The sequence below is a fragment of the Cucumis sativus genome, chromosome 4, assembly GCF_000004075.3.
Source record: "Cucumis sativus cultivar 9930 chromosome 4, Cucumber_9930_V3, whole genome shotgun sequence".
Classification (NCBI taxonomy): Eukaryota; Viridiplantae; Streptophyta; class Magnoliopsida; order Cucurbitales; family Cucurbitaceae; genus Cucumis; species Cucumis sativus.
Genome location: NC_026658.2, coordinates 536,198 through 556,356, shown reverse-complemented (window position 1 = coordinate 556,356; position 20,159 = coordinate 536,198). Strand labels below are relative to the sequence as shown.

Genomic DNA, 20,159 nt, shown 5'->3' with positions numbered 1-20,159 from the left:
AAAAACTTGTTGAATAAAAGGTTTTCTTAATGTCACATCAATTGTTAGAAAATAGAATCACCTAGAAGGGTTATTATCGAAGTATGATTTATTAATCACTTCCCAACGAAATGTTGAGATAATGATATTCCCATCGTTATTACTTAGTTAGGCCTAGAGTTGCTGTGGGTTGAAGAAGAAAGCCAAACCACATACAAACAACTTGTTTAAGTTTCAGAAGCTTAGGCATGAACCTAATTTTGTGGTCATCACTTTGTTACCAAAAGGATAAAAGAACAGCGATTTCCCCACGATCAATGATTTCAAGTTGGTATGAAAGCCTACAGAACTGGCCCTCTTGAAAAACTAGATAGTAAGAGCCATTTACAACATATGAACATTTATGCTCACTTCGCACAAATCAGACTCAAGATTTCCCAAAAAATTAACCACTATCCATAGTCACCAATGATTAAGATCTACCTGTTGATTAATCAATGCTTTTCAATTCGCTTCACATACTTAGAATAACGGACGGCCAAACCCATTTAGTAAATATAGTAGTCCCTATAGTCTGGACCTTGAAAACGTTCAAGGCAAGCAAGATTAGGAAAATAAAAACTTAATAACCTCAGACTAAACTATCAATATCATTTGGACAAACGATTAGAAAAAGAAAGGCAAAAGAACAGCAGAGCACTCGGAGTTCCACAACTATTTCTCTTTCACTACCTTCAATACAGACCAAATCGGCTATTCAAGTTTCGAAGTTAACATTTTTAATGGATGTAAGGCATATTCAGACATCAAATATTAAGAAAAACTGGGATGAAAAGGGTTCCTAACAAAGCTTGTGAGAAAATCTGAGAAATATATATAAAACATAAAAAGAACACAAAGATGGAACGATTGATAAATTAGAAAAATTATAGATGTAGATATCTATTCGTCTGGAATTCTGATAACAAAGAAAATTGTCCAAAACAAGAAAAACAACAAAAGTGGTCAAAACCAGTACAGTAATTGAGGATCTACGATCGATCAAAAGTTCACTTCTTTGCTTTTTTTGATACCCTGCATGAGAGGAAAACGGCAAATTCATTATATAAATCAGCTACCTAATCTACTTGATTTAAATAAAATCATAATTACTTACTGAGGGGCTTGAGAAGCAGCAACTGGGGCAGCTGCGGCTGGTTTTTCACCAGGTCCCTAAATGAGAAGACAAAGTCAATAATCTGACATGGGATGGGACTAATGTTAAAGAAACTCATGGTTGAAGCAGCAGCATGAGATACGGAAAAGAAATGAGGTTGTCCAACTTATAATGAGTATTGATGTACCTGGGCCAACCGTTCTTCTCTTCTGGCAATCTTTCTTTCCCTGCTGGCCTTGTTCTTTGCTCTCTTAGCCTCAAATTGATCTGATAATGTCTTTTCTCTTGCCTTCTCAGCCTTAGATTTGTGGATGCTCTCCATCAGCACACGTTTGTTCTTGAAAACATTACCCTTAACCTTCATGTACATGTCATGGTACATATGTTTGTCAATCTTTTTTGACTCCCTATACTTACGGAGTAATCTCCTCAGGACACGCATCCTCCTCATCCAGAGGATCTTGGTGGGCAATCTAGCTTCTCTGGTACCCCGACGCTTACCTAAATGCAACAGACATGATAAGTGACTAAAGTCACCACAAAAGCACTTCACTAAACAAACACTTTTTGCTTCCTAATTGTAAAAGCCCTTGATACACTATGTGTAAAAAATGCACATATTACTGAGCATTCCATTACCCATTCTGATCCATACACACATTTAAGCCGCTAAAAATGACAACTCTACCAGTCAAAATTTAAAATGAATGTACCTGTTTCCCGACTAAATTTTAAGATTGAAAAAGAATATCAAATCGTTAAATTTAGTTTCACAAGAAAAGAAAACATTTATCAGCTGCAAAAAAGAGTAAAGTGGACGAAAACAAATACAAGTCTTCATAAAAAAATAAAGAATCAAACACTACGATATCATGGCCGTTATGTTCCTACATAACTAACAACTACATACCCTAATTCTAAGTTTCTTAAAAGAATATGGGTTTCTCATCTTCAATTTCTCTAAAAATGGAAATTTTAAAAAACAACTGAAACATCAGTTTACAAAGTGTCCATCTCCTGCACACAAACCCGAAAATTATGCAAGAGTATAGAACGTGCACTCCAACAATAACAATAACAGAACTCAAAAGAACAATACCGTATCCAGAATGACGTCCCTTCCTCTTAGCCTCCTTCATTCGTCGAGCACGGGAACGAGAGTGAATCTTCGTTGGCTTCCTGATAATGAATCCATCTTTAACCAACTTCCTAATGTTTTGGCCTACATCAAACAGAACACCACTTTAATCAACCCCCCAAAAAAAAAAAACCGAAGCACACATACTAAATATTTATTCTAGACTTCCAGAAACAAAAAAAATCAGTATATATAAGAAAAAAAGATCTAAAAAGTAATGTATCCGAATTAAACAAGTTAAGAGGAATGGTGTATCCCAATCAAGCAGATCAAAATGAAAAATCCAACTCCACAGCTTACGTATACTTATCAAATTACGCAACAAACAACCAAAAATAACTTAATAAACAAGCAGATCAAATTGAAATCCCAACAAGTGGTAAAAGAAGAAAGGAATCAAACAAGAAAAAGGAACGTACGAGAATTGGCCATAGAGATTTCATTGACTTCATTAGGATCCAGCCAGACCTTGCCTCTACCGCACTTGAGAACACTAGCGGCAAGCCGCTTCTGAAGCTTGAGCGAAACCATTTCTCTAAACCTCCTGCGTGCTGCTGCAATCCAAGAGAAACGCGCAACTCATTCTTCCGCTATTTATATACAACCACTGATGCTGCTTTTGCCCTAGGGTTAGGGTTTTTGATTTCCGGACTTTTTTGGGCCTCAAGACGGCCCATTGAAAGTTATTTGTGGACATAAAAGTACGATTTTGGGCTTTTTAAGTTATACCATTCATATAGGGCTTTGTATATTTCATCACAATGAAAATTGATATATTTGTGTTACACCTATAAATACCCATGAATAAAATATAAAATATGACATATGTATGTGTACTCATATAACATGATATTAATTGAGAAGGAAATAATAATGCATGTGTGGGGATGTAGGTTCCAAAGCCAAGTAGTTATATGTTATTTGAAATAATTGTTGATTGTTTTATATAAGCAGTAATCCATTCAAAAAAGATCCAAAGTTGTTTTAGGCAACTTATCATTAACATTCACATACATGTGTACGTGGTTGATAAAAGGATAATGTTTAAGTAATAATCTAAATGGTCTATATTATATGAATAAAGTTGGCTACCCTATCTTAGTAACATTATCGATACAACATATTTTGTATAGTAAAATAATACAAAATATTTTACTTTAGTCGTTTACGTGAAGACATGTGAGTGGGGATACACTATATAAAGAGTTTATAAAACTAAACAACCAAATGATTAATCTTCCTTTTATGACACCATTGATTGAGAAGATTGACAGTATTTTATAAGATAACAATAGGTGACTCGACCTTAGTTCTGAGTGAGTTATGGGCTCTTGTCTATGAGGGCAATTCTTATATTTGTGTGAGTAAAAGTGGTCAAATTTGTCGGCTTAGTAAGCCTACCATTTTAAAAAAATTGTTCGAGTAACTACATAATATAGAATTGACTTTTACTCGACTTTAGGGTAAGTAGATGAGTTGTTCCCTTAAGTGCTGACTTCGAGTGTTGAACAATAGGACATCTTCTTCTCATTAGACAATAGAGTTTTGTTTATGGTAAGACTATAAACAACTTGTTCATGAGTCTTAGAGAGAGTTAGATGCAATTACAATCTTAAAACGATATAATTTGACCCACATGTAGTTACAAAGTGATTTGTGAAGAGTTGACTTACAGTTGATAAGTTATACTCATGGACATAGAAATATGTCTGAAGTGCAAAGAGTGTAGTTGTGGATCTTTAGTGACTGAGTGATCTTCAGTTAAAGATAGAGGTGTGATTTATATTAATGTGATTAATATTTTTTATATAAGAAATAAAGGATACACTATAATATATAGTTAGCTATAAATATGGTTTATAGTTAATGATATATATGAGATGTTATATTTAAATAAGATTCAAAATAGTATTATGAATACTTTATTATCTATCATTCAAAATTATACATGAAAGTAATGCATTTGAAAGAGATAGTACATTTGCTAGTTTTTGAAAGTTTTGGATATCGATTCACACTTATTATTAGACCATAATTATTGGGGAGAAATTCATTCAATCATTTTTTTTGTTGTTGTTGAGAAAAAGACAATTGAACTCCAAAATAAAAACTGAGTCTTGGAGCTTCATGTATCAACTGTTTTAGAAAAAAAAAATAGGAAAATTTGAGCTTGGGATTATTTATGCATAAGTACATACAAGTGTTAGTTGAACTAAACTTTTGTTCTCTATTAATCAACTCTCAATTGGATACTTTTTCTTTTGATTATGTAAGCTGAGTTATGGAACACTCGTGCAAATTCTTCGTTTAAATGGATATGCTTAAGACATTTAGGATTTGAAATTAATATGATTATTAGTTTTGAGTTTAAATGATTTTTTTAAAGTTTAATATAAATTGATATTTACTCGTTTATAACATTTATTTAAATTATACTCAAATAAGTGAATTTGCTACCAAACACATATTTGAGAAAATGACTACAACTATATCTTTAAAGAATCCTTTATTTTCAAATTCTATATCAAACAAATCCTTACCAAGGTTTGGTCCAAATTGATTATTACCCTCAATGATTTATCATAAACAATCGGATATTTTGATCTAAGTTATAATTTTTTGTAATTGAATTACGTACTATTTGACTAGTTAGTGAAAAGGAGAGAGAGGATGAATATGAAACACTTAATAACAATAATAGACATGAAATAATAATACTCCTAATTTATAATAATTATAAAGGAAAGAAGACTCAATTACATTTTAAAAAATGCTTTCAAACTTTATGTTAAAAAACGTCGTTGAAATTTCAAAAACATCCTTAAACTTTCAAAAGTTAAAAAAATACCATCAAAAATACTTAGACTATGAGTATTTGAATATAAATGGTTAATTCATTGCGACAAAACAATAAACTTAATTTTAAAAAAAAAATTAAAAAAATCTTTCCACCCTTAATATAGCTATTAATGTGTTTGAAGTTTTCTTAAGCTTGTAAATAACCAATTTAAAAATAAATTGTACATATATATATATATATATGATATATCAATATTTTTTCACACTGAAAAGTTTGTCTTTTAACTTTCCAATTCTTATCTTACCAATTTTTTCAACAACAAAAATAAAAATCAAAACATAAAATCCCACCAAATTTCACAAACTCCCAAATCAAAATCTTATCTTCAAACATACCAAAACAAGAAATAATAAAAGAAAGAAAGTATTGAAATCAAAATCTTACCTTCAAACATACCAAAACAAAGAAAAAAATGTACTGAAATAATTTTTTTTAAAAGAATTATTTAAGCCATATTTTTCTGGCTCCACCTGTTACTTATGTCACTATTTCTCACTTTTTCTTTTTCTATTTCTAACTTTTTAAAACATAGATTACAGTAAGGGATATTTAAAAGATATTTTAAAAACTTTACAAATTTGAAAAACATTTTTTAACCGAAAGAGTAAAATTGAGAAAAGAAAATGGCGGTGGGGAGTAGGAAAGGTAGAACAAATGAGGTAAGAATCTAGAAAGTAGAAACGTACTAGTTTTGTTTACACCCTTCTCTCTACGTGCGCCCACCTTTTTCTCTTAACCCATAGTTTTCTCTTTTATTCTCTATTCTTCAACTTACTTACTTACTTACCCCCAACAACTTACCATAAATTTCAAACTAAATTACTTCCTCCAATTTACCTATGCTCATCTTATTGTTATAATCTTTCTTTCATTTTGGATCTTTTTCTTCAATTAAGCAACCAATTCAATCAATCTTCCAGTATCTTTGTTTATTCTCCATCGCAACACAAAATGGTATTATGTTATTCCTCTCAAGAGATTAACGTTTTTACTTTATACCTAAATTAAACATGTTTAATTAGATTATTGTCCTATAACATAATACTCGTATATTATTCATCAACTAAAAACTTCACCAAATCTGAGTTAATTCATCAAAGAACAAAAAAAAGTTGCCTTGTACTTGAGATCAGTGTGCTTTGGAATGGGATCTTTGATGTAAATGAAAGATTTCTGTTTATTTCATTAAATAAATGAATTAATGGAATGTTGATTGAGAAACAGAATCGTACAAAGAACAATTTCATATCAACAAATTGACATCGTTCAACCACAGAAACTTACACAAAACACATTCTGGAATTTAAATAACAAAACAACAATTGAAAATGGAGGAAACCGGTTTGAGATGGAGTGGCCGATAATTCAGAGAAGTTATTGGATCATCAATCATCATAATTCAGACGACGAAACAGAGCCGTGAAGGCCATCCTCGTCGTCGAAGCTCCAGAGATCGCCCACCACCTGTTCTTCTGCTGGATTCGTCACCGTCGACTGACCGTCAAGGTATGGAATCTGGTAGAACTTCATGAAGTTCTCATACGCCATTAATTCCTCAGAAAGCTTTTGCACCTCGTTCTCTTCCTCCACTGCAGCAATAACGCTAACCTTCTGCTCCGGCTTCTCTTCAGAAGACTCTTTCACACCGAATCTCTCCGGTGGAGGATAAGAATCCTCCGACCCAGAGCCGGATTGTTCCTCAATCGCCACGGGAAAGTGAGTGCTGGTGAAATCACCGATTTGGTTGAGATCGTAGGGGAATTCGGAATTTTCAGGGACAGTGTAGAGATGAGGGTGAAATTGAGGAATGGGAGCTTGAATGGAATATGTATCATCTTCATTAGGGAAATTGACCTTGGCTTTCTTTCCACGAATCTTGCGAGCTTCTCGATCGTAAGCTCGAGCGGCTTCCTCAGCCGTATTGAAAGTCCCAAGCCAGACACGGATCCCCTTCCTGGGATCACGAATCTCAGCCGCCCATTTTCCCCATGGGCGCTGACGAATTCCTCTGTAAAGATTCTTCCTCTGCCGCTTCTTGGGCTTCGAAGCCTCTGAAATTAATTAACCATGAAATTTATTTATAAAACAACAAAAAGGCGACCACGAATGGAGAAGAAAAGAAGAGGAGAAGGAGTGGAGAAATGATCTTACCGGAAGAAGGAAGGGGTGTTCGTTTGAGGGGAGTCGAAACTTGATTGGAGGGAATTTTGTTGAAATGGAAAAGGGAGGAGTTAGGCCAAATGTCGGAAGCAGTAACGCGTTGGCCGTCACGGCGAGGGATGAAGTCGGCGATAATGGCGCCACCACACATGATTAGAAAAATGGGGATTGTAGAGAAAAGAAGAAGAAGAAGAAGAGAGGATAGATAGGAATGAAGGATGGATGAAAGGAGAAAGAGAGGAGAAGAGGTTTTTGTAGGCGTCGTTACGTTGGTGGAAGACAGTGAAGAAACTCAGGAAGCTTCTTCCCATTTCACCCGCTTGCCTTTCCTTCTTCTCTCGCCTCTTTCTTTTACTTTTTACTACATAAATTAATTGCATAATAATTAAGTATATAAAACTATTTTTAAAAAATTACTCAAATTTTTATAGACTTTTATGTTAGTGTACATCAATATTTACCATTTTGTAAATCTTTTTAAATGATGTTATATATTTTAAAAAAACCTCTACTTTTTTTAAAAAAATTAATTACAAATTTAGTTTTAGACTTTCAACAGTTAGATAGATTTTGGTACATGTGATTTTAGTGATTAAGAAGTTAAAAAAATACTAAACTTTGTAATTCAAAACTAATATTATATATTCTTTTTCAAAAAAAAAAAATTATAATACTTTGTTAATAGGAAAACTCTTATATATTCGTAACTCTATCACTAATTTATTTATACATTGATTAAGGGATCTTAGTCTAATTAGTCAAATCAAGTGTAATATAAATAATATATAATATAAGTAATTAGGGACTAAAAGATATGTCATCCCAATTAACTTTAAAAATACATAATTATGACAATCAATTTCACTAAGACTTAAATATATAAAGTCGAATCAAAAATTCAATTCTCCACCTTCATATATAAAAACAAAAATATAATTAAAGAGTTTTCTTCATCTTTAACAATACGAGAGATAGAGAATTAAACTTTCAATCATAGTAAAATTACTATATATGTTAGTTTTATTGTGCTTACTTTAAATAATATCCCTTCATACACAAAATAATGGTATAGTATTATCTAGATTGAGCATAAAATTCTACACGTTAACATATTTTTTGTATCACTCCAAGAATTCTATACCAACAAAAACAGTAAGGTTCTTATATTTAACCCAGGGTGAACATAACAGGGAGTTAGGTTGGGTGGCAAGCATTTGGTTGAGCAAATAAATTTGAGTTTTAATCATGAGTTTGTAGTATATGTTTTTGTAAGCTAATCTATATTCAAAGTTTGAATCAAATTTACTCGATTATAATGCTTTTTCAACTTGGTTATTGTAGTGGGAGAGTTGCTATTAATTTACTCCATTAATTGTTCTCTTTATGTACTATCGATTATATTATCTTATCTTATATTCTATTATACTATACTATATTATATTGAGAAATCAAACTTGGAATGGACGAAGACAGTCTCGATAATACTCCATCTCATCTTATCCTAACCCAATTTATTTTATACAAAACCAATCATGATTCGTAAATGAAAAACTATCTTAATTTATAAATAATTACAAAATATAGCAAAATTTTAAATTTTACGGTAAGAATATTAAAATTCAACGATAAAACAAATTGTCGAGCCATTCAAAGAGCGTTGGTAAACAATCTTTCGTCACATGCATTTTTTATCATCGACAATACGGTCGGAAGAACTAATTAATGCCTACACATGTTAAGCAACAAGTTGGAGAAGCTTTGATCCACCATAACATTTTATTCACTCGAAAGAGAATAACGGACAATGCATTGATTATGTACAAAAATAGAAATAATATCTCAATTTATATATATATATATAGTTATGTTATGTTTTAGGGTTAGGTTATCCTTCTCTTTAATTTTTCATGTTTCATCTTCGAGATCGGTCACTCGAAATTAATCGTTAATATTTTGATTCCGATCAGATAATACTTCACTCCGTTTTTGAATTAAAACTTAATTATTTCATTAATTTTATATTTTCATATAAAGCCATTTCTAGGTTTAATCTTAAACTAAAGCTAACACCAATCCTTTTCTTTAGAAAGTTAAAAGCAAAAAAATCCAATTTGACAAAAAGTATCCAATAAGCTGTCTTCAATGTTTATGACTTTATATATAGCAATGTGAACTGTGATCTCATCACTAACTTTGGCAAAATTGGTCATTTCATGGATGCCACTTCATCAAAATAAAATTATACTAGATATACATTGTACTAAAGCTAATTAGGCAATCATTAAATTAAAATATAGGATTGCCTACTCTCACTAATAAAATAAATTAATTAATCATAGTGTAAATGTAATAAACCTAATAATTAGTTTAGCTAAATAGAATTAAAATCAAAGATAATAAAAGAATAATATAATCCATAAATTAGAAATGGTTAAAGAAGAAAAACCAATGAGACCGTTGTATTTGTAAATGGTGGGCAAATTATTATTATTCCAAATCCCACTTTGGTTGACTCAATTCAAATTATGATTAAGATTATATCCTTAATTACCCTTTCTAATTTTGACTCTAATTAATTCAACTTAAGACCACTCGTTTTCCATCCATTTTTAATTCATATATGTACTTTATTAATTAAACCCCTATTATATGTTTAATCAATCCTCAAATCTAAACACAATTCACTACTTATTACTATGTTAGTGCCTTATTCTTTTAATTAGCATAATGGAAAAAGTTAAACGTGTTTATCTTATATTTAAATTAAATTGTTGCTAGTTATCAACGAATGAATGTTATTAACTTTAAAAAGTATGCAAGTAAGATTAGATTTATAATTTTTATCCTAACAAATTTAAACTTGGTCAACGCCAAATCTTTAGACTTTTAGGATTAGTGTGAGATTTTTTCAAACGTTGATTTGACATTTTTTAAATTCAAGTTCGATCAAAGACTCTTACCTAATTTTTCTTCTTATAACCCTTTTCTATTATTTGTTCATAGTAATTAACTTTTGTTCTTACAAGTTCGTTGACTCCATTCACAATCTTTATTCACCGTATCAATTTTGTTCTTGAATTTTTATTAGTTAGTGGTAAGAATAACTTTTAACTATTACTTAGTCGTCTATGTTCGATGATGTGTTATTTTTCAGCAATCTAGCTCAAGATATTTATTTTGGGGAAATTTTTGTTATTTGTTTTGAATTTTTTTCTTTTTTATTTATTTGCATTCTTTCTTTTCTTTATTTTTTTTTATCGTGTTTACTATGGACTAAAACATAGCTTCCACTCCAAACACATATTATATCATAACTGATACATACTAAAATTATCTTCAAATACATACAAGTGCCAGTTGAACTAAACTCTTGGTAATGTATTTTTTTAAAATTAAAATATATATTATTTGTATTGTTTTTTTTTTCTTTTGTTAAAAACGGCCAAAAAAAAATGTTTGACTTTTGCTATTAATTAAAGGCTAAAGTTGAACGTATTAATTAAAATTCTTTAATTTACTTTTAAAAAGCAATGTTAATGTTGAGCAGCCACCATTTGGTTGAGTTTAGTCATAACCTTCCAAATATATATTTCGTTTCTTAAATTTCAACTTCCTCATTAGCTTTTATTTAATCGACCATAATTTATTAAAAAATAATCTTATTTATTCTATATAGATATATATTAATAGACTGTTTTAAAATATTTTTATCAATTTTATCGTTTACGATAACTCTTTTTTTTATATATATATACTTTTTAAGGTGTTTTTCTAATTGTTTATGATTTTGAATAGATAGAGTTGTCTCAGTAATTATAATAATTATATTTATATGGAGAATTGGCCTAGGAGTTCTCAACAAATACCATAATAATTTAACTACACCTTAATTGTGAAAATTGGAAGGCATAAATTATAAGAATTAAAACTCAATTTCAATTGTTTCAAAAATAAAGATTGTTATGGTCATTTATTTCAACTCAAAAATATCATTAGCACTTGCATTTGTATCATTCATAAGGCCAATGTGAATTTAAATAGTAGGATCTTATTATTTTCTAAAAACAACTTTAAATACAAGAGTTAAATGAACCCAACTATGTTTTATATAATTTAAATGAATTAATATATGTGACATGAAGTACGTAATAATTTCAGCTTAAAATTGAAGGACAAAAAATTTAACTCATTATATATGTTAAAGAACTAAAAGATTCATGGTTTAAATTTCTTAACTTCATGGGTAGGAAAGAAAATTAAAATTTGAGGGAAATAGAGTTAGAATTGAGTTTAACAGTGGCAAGAGAACAAAGAACTTATTAAGAGAGAGATTAGAAACAAAGATTGAAAATGTAAATAAAGGGATTTAGTAAAAGAGGTGAAGAAGAATTGTGGGTAAAATTGTTACTCTATCCTCAATAGTATCCTTTACAAAGTATAATGGCCTTTACCTATTCACTCCTGTTTGTATACACACTGCCCTGAATCCACATACTAAAACTCAATTCACTACCAACTTTATTTGGTTTTTCCACAAACATAATGGGGAGACTAACTACCAAAAATCTACCATAAAAAAGAATATTATGGAATTTTCGTTTCCTCAGGAACAAAACTTTCAAACTCAACCCTCCATTTCTTGGGTGAAAGTAGTTACCTCACTGGTTCCTCCATTGAAGAAGCTCTCCACTCCATCAGCACTCTAGAAATTTCTGGTTCTCGTTCTCCACTGTGTTCGGCCAGCTGCATCCCGTCGACCATCCCAAGACACCCAAGATTGTGTCCACCCTTGCGCATGCATTGACCTGAGAATAATAGTGTTACATTTTCAGGGTTTGGAAAATGCTACAAACAGAGGTGTGTATGCACGCATGCACAGATGCAAGAACTGGAGAGAAAGCGGATGGTTATGCATTACCACACTTTCCAGGTCCCCTTCAACATGAAACAGCATGACAGCTAATCCTCTTCCTCTATCCATCTCGGCCTGACCATTTCATTCATAATGAGAGCTACTTAGATGAGGATAGAGCTAAGAACAAGGAGATGTTCAACAAACATGCCGGAACAATAATTGGACACTCACCACGCAGGAACAAACAGTGATGCCTGCTGCTGCTAATTCTGTTGTAACCTCGCCCATTATGCCTGAAATTATAGGTCTACCACATTTAGTACTTGAAAAGAGCTAAAAGTTTCATCGATTCTCCAATAGAAGGATTAAAGTAATATCTTCGAAAGTATTCTGGCTATCAAAAGATCATATAGTATTAATACGTTATGATATGATTAGGAGGTTAACGTGACAGACTTACCTCTACGATCTATGCAAACAACACAAAGCCATTGAATAGAGCGCCCTTCAAGACTGTGCCAAGAGGTAACCTTGCTGATTTGCCAACTATCCAAACCAGGCAAAACTTCCTTGTATAATGGTTGCATAATCGGAGCAACCCCATTACCCATCGATAATATATCTCCCTCTGCTTTCAACTTTACATTTACGTAGTGGTTGTGTTTACCATTCACTTTGGGAATGGATACCTTGTTGTTTTTTGTCTGAAAGTCGTCCTTCAAGTTTTTCCGAGTGGATGAAATATCCACCATATCTAGAATTTTCTCCCAGAGAGGTTTTTTCTTAGTGGAGACAACTGGGGATTCTTCTGACTCACTTTCCTCTTCAGAATCAGCAATGAAGTCGGTAATGGTATCTGCTGTTATCTCAGCAGCTGACAGTGCAGCTTGTTCCCTTAAAAACTGCAAAAAGAATGAGGTCTTTTTTATAAGAAACAATTTCATTGATGGCCATCCAAGTGGAGTTACAAAAAAAATTCTCAATAAATGTAGCTAAAGAGTAATCCTTGAAATCAACCATGTTTACACCAAAATAAAGCCAAAAAGGTAATGATCTTCTAAATTAAAGATTTCTTGAATTATTCATTGTTATGGGAAAAAGAGAACAAAAACAATAGCAATATATACATACGGTATAAATTGTTATGACAAATCATACCTTCATAATCTTGTGTCTAGCACTTCGTGTTTTTGCATGTTGCAACCATTGTTTATGCCGCTGATAAGCTGATTTTCCAGAAAGCGCCTGCAAACAAAGGAGAAAAATGAAACTTTTGGATCCAGCTATTTAAAAAGTAAATTGGGAACTAGTTTTAAAAACAAGTTCGGTTCCTAAGTGCCTAATCATGACATCCAGTCCATCAGAAGTTTAAAACTAAAATGGGAAAGTTGAAAATTGGTGGATTTAGGTTTTGGTAATGTCCGTTTACAAATTTGATCAACGATGCACACAAACCAGAGATGCAGTCATCAAATTAGTAACGGAAGATAAAATATATGAATACTGCCTGACCAATTAAACTCAACCAAACGTCTGTGGAATACCAGAGGATAAAATATCCAATTTACATAACACATCACACTGCTTGAAGGCAGCTTAATGCATGACCATGACAGTTGGAATCAAGAGGTTCACATTTCTTTCCAGGGCAAGTAATCTTTCCAAAACACAAGTTTGAAAATGTTCAACACTATTCTGAATACTCTTAGTCTTAGCAGTTTCTATGGAATAATTAGAAAATTTTATGCGACTGTAGACATGAGATAACAAAATTTTTATGTAGAGATAGTAGTCCAGAGGTGACAAAGTTTACTTTGAAAGGCAAGCACATGCACATCTACATCTACATCATAAAACAAACCCAGAAAAGTCAAAACACAATAAATTTTGACATTATATGTATGTTCAATTGCTTTATGTAAGGACTAAGGCATATCACATACGCAGAAGGCAGAAATGCAAAAACAGGAAGCAGCTGTTTTAAGCACTAAGCTTGTATATATTTTTTACTTTTATTTATTATTTACCTTTTTTATGTGTGTATAAAACATGAGAGACATCTTTTAGAAATAATGTAATCCAATACACAGGAAGGGCAAGAGATTACCCAAAAGCTAAAGAGAACAGAAGAGCCTCCAAACTTTATGAAGAATAATGTAACTCAAAATTGTAACTTACATTATATGTGATTATCTCAACAACTTCTGCATTAACAAGAACATGCATTGGAGAAACAAGGTTACCATTCACCTGCCACACCAAAGTCACACATTGAATATCAAGATCCATTCTATCCAGAAATGCAGTCATAATCCATCTACTATGAGATACATGGATACGCTATAATCTTTCAATCAACACTTGAAACATTACCTTTGCAGCTACCATCTTGTTACCAACTTCTGTGTGTATCATGTATGCATAATCAATCACAGTAGCACCCTTGGGTAGATTTTTAATCTACAGACGTTTAAAGACAGTTTAAGTTATAAACTTAATAAACCATGACAAAGAAAATGTTCTGATAGTGGCCATTTATACCTCTCCTCTTGGCGTAAAAACAAAAACCCGACTGCCTAATAAATCTCTGGTTACAGTGTCCACAAATTCTCTTGAGCTCATGTTACCAACAAACTCTTCTTGCCACTCTCTTATAGCATTGAGCCAGCCGATCTGGAAGAAATAAAAAACTTCATCCATGAAATTATCAAATCCATACTAGTTCCTAAAAAAATCTTAACACCTCGAAAAGTCAACTACCAGGAAAGGTAAACAAATACCCTGAGTGCAATATTTGCATCACTGAGACAGACGGCTTTCCCTCTTGAACTTCTAGAATTGGGCATAGAGTTTCTAACTGGGCTAGTTACAAGCCCACCCCCACAATAATGAGTAGCAATGCCTCTCTCAGCTATTAGGTCCATCTCCTCAGTTCTGATCTGCCAAAATTACCATTACTTTTATGAACTTCAACATGCAACCACCAACAAAAACTGATGAGTAATCAAATGTTTTTGAAATTAAACATTTTAGCAAAGGGAGGAAAGCTCCAAACAAATTTCTCTAAATGCAAGTCAGATGTGAAAAACTAATCGAGCCAATGTGCTAAAACTAGAATATTTAAATACCTGAACTTCTAGCCGGAACATACTCTCATAAAGGAATGGGATTACAGTTGTGTGAAGACTTTGATAACCATTAGGTTTCGGTGTTGCTATATAATCTTTCATCTGTTACAGAGAGCATCTCAGTATTCACCAATATACAAGCAGTTTTGTGGAGTTATAAGAGAAGTTGTAGTTAACTCACAGCTCTAGGAATAGGGGTCCATATTCCATGTACCAGTCCAAGAACATGATAACAAATCTACAGAAAATACAATAATGTTAAAGTGATGGTTATTGAAGTCTTACGGTGATTGCAAAATACCCAACATCATTCAATTTGATAATCATGGCAACGAAAATAAGTACCTGCTGCGGGCTACATAATGGTCCAACATCAATGCCTTTCTTTGGTTGTATAATAATGCGAAGCTGAATTAGAAAAGGGGAATGTATCATTAACAAGAAAACGTGAAACCTTCATCAAATGCCAAGTGAAATGTTGGATAGTAAACAGACACCTGTGCAATCTGGTTAACTTCACTGATTGAACATTGAGACTTGAGAACAGCTTTATATATGCTGCAAAATATCAATTCAAAGTATAAGATTGCATTTTGCAAAGAGAGGTAGGAGATAAATTTAAAGCAGGTATTTAAATATGCCTAATGTGTCTATCTATGGACTCAAGTATCATGCAGCCCTAAAAATGCACCGAGCATCTACCCTTCTAAGGAAAAGAAACCTTTCCTTATCTATATGCATAACCCAACACTCGAGATTTGTGCAACTGAGAAAGTGGGAACTGCAAATATGGAATTCAACGCTATACCTGTAAGGCTCCTTACATACAGATCGAACATCAGTTCTCATAGTCATAAGGTCTAAGAACTGATCTTCCTGAATCCTCTTCATCAAAATTTTCTTTGCCTACAAGTATGATAAATGTAAATGTAAACCTCAAAAAATATAAGGAAAATTACATTTTAGAATGCATTTAATACCCCACTTCAATAGCAAATAATTGTTAGTTCCACAGTTGTTTGTGAGAGAGAGAAATAAAGAATTACTTATTTCCTACTTCTAGAAAACAACAAAACAGTATATCCACATAAATAAGATTGCATGCAATCCCTTCATACCCTGACAAAACTTCAATTACCATTTTTAACACTGGCTGGACATGTTAGGAATTTGATATGTAAACGAAAATCAATCTTTCTTCTTTAAATTATAGGTGCTTGACAGGTAGTCCATCTAGCATGAAATCAAGTATCCTAAAGGCAATGTATTTTATATCCATTATTTTTCTTCAACAATGTGGGAGTAGGAATTCAAATGTTTGACCTTTTGTTACGGTTGTAATTTGCTCAAATTGCCATATTGTGTTTCAATTTTCAATTCTTAAGTTTGTGGAACCCAAGGTTCTTTTATTTTTCCAAACCTTCTTGGACTCTCTACTTCTACAATGGATCTCACGTTTTAATTTAAATTGACTATCAATTGTGAGGCCCAATCTTGTCTCATTTCAATTCCCATTAAGGCCTTTAATTTATTTTTATTTTTTTTAAATGGCTGAAATAAAAGTTAATTTAAATTGGATACAACTGAAATATAAGTTAATTAAAAGTAATGTTTTGTTGGTTACTCACTATAAAATGTACATTAGTTTGTAAATGAATCTAAAATGACCCGATGCCTATTTGAAGTTACAAGATAAATAATGAAAAAGACAACAGCATTACCTCTATCAATTCTTTTTCGTGTTCTTTAGAAAGGTCGGCAACTCTTCTTTTGACCTTGGAATAATCTTCAGGATTGGTATACATGAAGGAAAGGTTTTCTAGTTCTGACTGCAATTGTCATAAAAAAGGGTGCCATGATGTAAGCATGCTTTCAAAAGATAGATCAATCCATCATATGACAAAAAAATCACTACAGGAATCTAAGTAAAAGAGACAAATGCCATCTGTTTATCAAATTATTTGCTATCAGAGGTAAAGTTGAGCAAATTAGTTAACCAACGTTAAGAACTCCTAATTGCAACAAGAGACACCTAGCAAAACACATAATAATAACCAAACTAGCTAATTGGACATACCTTGATTTGGTACATACCCAGCAACTTGGCAAGAGGGGCAAAGACCTGCAATGTTTCCCTTGCAATGCTGGACTGGACATGAAGCAAAAGTGTTAAATCTAGTACCAAATAAATGTCAACAACCAGATACTCTTAAAAGATAATATGCAACCTGCTTATGAGGAGGCATGTGTGAAAGAGTGCGCATGTTATGCAAGCGGTCTGCTAATTTGACAATGATCACACGGACCTGAAACAAAAATTCCTATTAGTTTTTGTAAAGTTTCATAAAAGAATGATGAAATTGACAACAGTAATTACAGAAATAACACCTCTTCTGTCATAGCTAGAAACATTTGTCGCAGATCATCAGCTTTTACATCTTGTACGGAATTGCATTCATTCTTGCATTTCAACTTACCCAGTTTAGACACCTGAATGGAAAAGATGGCGAAAATCAATTACTAAGGTTGTTGACCACGATATGCTGAGAGGGTATAGACCCATGTATCAACGGTAACACAAAAAGTAAAAGAAGAAGAAAAATTAAATAACCTTAGTCTCTCCTTCAACAATGTGACGAACAGTTGCACCAAATTCCTCTTCTATTTTCTCAAACGTAACAAAATCTGTGTCTTCAACTGTGTCATGGAGCAATCCAGCAGCAATAGTTTCCCAATCTAATTCCTAACATAGGAAGTACTATTTTTGGTTATGGACTATAAACTTCTTTTTTCCTACCAGAAAAAGGATACAAAGAAGGACAGAAAGAACTTACAAGTTCCCCTAGAATTCGGGCAACCTCAACTGGATGAATAATGAAGGGCTCTCCACTACGTCTTTTCTGGCCATCATGAGCCTCAAAAGCAAGCTATACCCAATAAAAGGGGGGGAAATCGGCTGATGCACCAAGTAGTTGTACATAAAAAAGGATTGTGCTAAATTTGGCAGGTAAATTAGCTCACCTTTAGAGCATTATGCACCAGTTCCAGTTCCTTAGGTGATAAATAAGAGATAGTGGGCTTAAGGTCCTGAGGTTCGGGAGCAGAAGATTAGTGAAACATAAAGGTACAAGGGATACTCCATCTTGAAAAGTAAAGTATAGAGATGCCACACTATTGACAATATGTACCTCCCACAAACCTTCAGGAGAAACCTCGTCAAAGGCATCTGAAGACAAGAATGAAGAGCAACAAAATTTCTTCCTTCTACAAACATCATGAAGCAGGCCTGATTTAAGTAATCTTCCAAGATGTACATGGTTGCTAACTTCATTCGAATACCATCCCCTGACATTGATAGACTCAAATCTCTGAAATATACAAAAAAAATTAGGACCATTGTTACATATATACACCAAGGCATATACACTAAAAGATAAGAGGCTGCAATAATTTGACATTAGTAAGGTTGCAATTCATGTTTTCCAGTAACTTCCATACAATAGAATTGGAAGTAATTAGTGTCAAACTAATTCATGGTCACTTAAAACTTCAAAGAGTCTTGTTTTACATCAAAGTTGGAATCTGAAGATTCACAATGATAATGTTTGGTGCAAAGGTATTTCTCCCCGCACCTTGGAAGAGGATTTGGGTAAGAAAAACTATATCAATGTCAAAATGAGAGTACTTCAACAAAATGGCTGGAAGCAACTACCGAACAGTTACAACCAATTATAAAATATTCACCACTCACTATTCAGCCCACAATTTAAAAAGCGCAAAACAGAAATGTAGTATGGGAAAGACGAAAGAAAAAAGGGAACCAAACATGATAACAATACAAGTGGATGACTTCCACAAATGTTCCAAGAGTGGATAACATACAAAACTCAGTACCGTGAGATAGTGTTCCAATATAGGAGAATCTAATTGACAAGGAGATAAAAAAAATAAAAAAAGAAAGAAGTTACATTATAGAATGAATAAAGTAACTCGTCCAGCGGTCAAAATTCGTATAATTCAAGCATAACAGACCACTTACAGAATTTATTCTGCTTCTTTTGCCATTTTTTGAATATAAGAAAGAGGAGCAGTGAAGAGAATGAGTTGTGCTTGCAAGAAAACCCGTCAAGACCCTCGGAGCCTTCCATGCACACGATAGAATACTGCAATCATACCGACCACTACTTCCATCGCCTTTCGAGAACTTACATATATTCACGCATTCTAAAGACACTACAATTTCTCAAAAACAAAAAAACAAAAAAACAAATACTCATCAAAATCACGAAATCTCTAAACCCAATACGCCAAATTCCCCCTACTACACCAAGTCTTTTAACAAATGAAAGAAAACAGTGAAAAAAAACCTCCCAAAACATAAGCTGAAAATCTTTAAAAAAAAAAAAAAAAAAACCCAAGACGGACATCCTCAAACGAAACAATCCGTTGTCATTTCTGGAGCAAAGAAACAGAGAAAAAGTAAGAAGAATTGAGAATTAGTGGTAGTCATACCATACCTGACATCGAAGGAGCGGATGCCATCTCTAGTAGAAGAGAGAAATCTCATTGAATCCAAGTAGCATTAAAATGAAAGGAGGAGGAAAGAAAGCGGAGGAAGAAGTCAGAATCGAGGAGGCCAGTGGCAAAATCTCATTAAGAAAAAGAAATCGAAACGAAGAAGAAGAAGAAGTTGAAGGTGTGAACCGTGTTCACGCATCGGTGATGGAGAATTAAGCAAAGGGGATTGAAGATTAAAGATTGAAGATTGAAGAAGGCCAAGAGATAATAGTGACGGGAAGAAGAAGAAGAAGAAGAGAGAGAGAGATGTTGAGTTCAGCCAAGGCCACACAAATGCCGTTCGATAATGATTTTTATTTTTTGCC

The 20,159-nt window shown here is 32.8% G+C and overlaps 3 protein-coding genes across 8 annotated transcripts; all 3 read right to left on the bottom strand.

The window, feature by feature from the left end:
* Positions 1-863: 863 nt before the first annotated feature.
* On the bottom strand, positions 864-2,879 carry LOC101203604 (60S ribosomal protein L19-1). The gene is made up of 5 exons (XM_004152191.3): positions 2,693-2,879; positions 2,235-2,357; positions 1,323-1,636; positions 1,136-1,191; positions 864-1,053 (listed from the first exon to the last, which is right to left on the bottom strand). Exons 1-5 carry the CDS (start codon positions 2,802-2,804, stop codon positions 1,029-1,031), a joined length of 630 nt encoding a protein of 209 aa, XP_004152239.1. The 5' UTR covers positions 2,805-2,879; the 3' UTR covers positions 864-1,028.
* Positions 2,880-6,292: 3,413 nt separating this feature from the next.
* Positions 6,293-7,551, bottom strand: LOC101203357 (ethylene-responsive transcription factor ERF073). The gene is made up of 2 exons (XM_004152190.3): positions 7,285-7,551; positions 6,293-7,184 (listed from the first exon to the last, which is right to left on the bottom strand). Exons 1-2 carry the CDS (start codon positions 7,442-7,444, stop codon positions 6,526-6,528), a joined length of 819 nt encoding a protein of 272 aa, XP_004152238.1. The 5' UTR covers positions 7,445-7,551; the 3' UTR covers positions 6,293-6,525.
* Positions 7,552-11,637: 4,086 nt separating this feature from the next.
* Positions 11,638-20,159, bottom strand: LOC101213396 (putative GTP diphosphokinase RSH1, chloroplastic). 6 transcript variants are annotated; one of them, XM_031884439.1, is made up of 24 exons: positions 19,789-20,159; positions 19,316-19,518; positions 18,465-18,644; positions 18,298-18,363; positions 18,111-18,203; positions 17,888-18,019; positions 17,665-17,766; positions 17,505-17,582; positions 17,354-17,425; positions 16,998-17,105; positions 16,085-16,182; positions 15,774-15,834; positions 15,622-15,684; positions 15,458-15,514; positions 15,277-15,378; positions 14,929-15,087; positions 14,690-14,821; positions 14,522-14,608; positions 14,327-14,398; positions 13,307-13,393; positions 12,609-13,050; positions 12,380-12,441; positions 12,212-12,280; positions 11,638-12,098 (listed from the first exon to the last, which is right to left on the bottom strand). In XM_031884439.1, the coding sequence occupies exons 1-24, from the start codon at positions 19,841-19,843 to the stop codon at positions 11,988-11,990; spliced, it is 2,691 nt and encodes an 896-aa protein (XP_031740299.1). In that variant the 5' UTR covers positions 19,844-20,159; the 3' UTR covers positions 11,638-11,987. The 6 variants fall into 6 exon arrangements, with proteins under 6 accessions (XP_031740299.1, XP_011652942.1, XP_031740300.1 ...); XM_011654640.2 differs by having other exon boundaries at positions 19,316-19,509; XM_031884440.1 differs by having other exon boundaries at positions 19,794-20,159.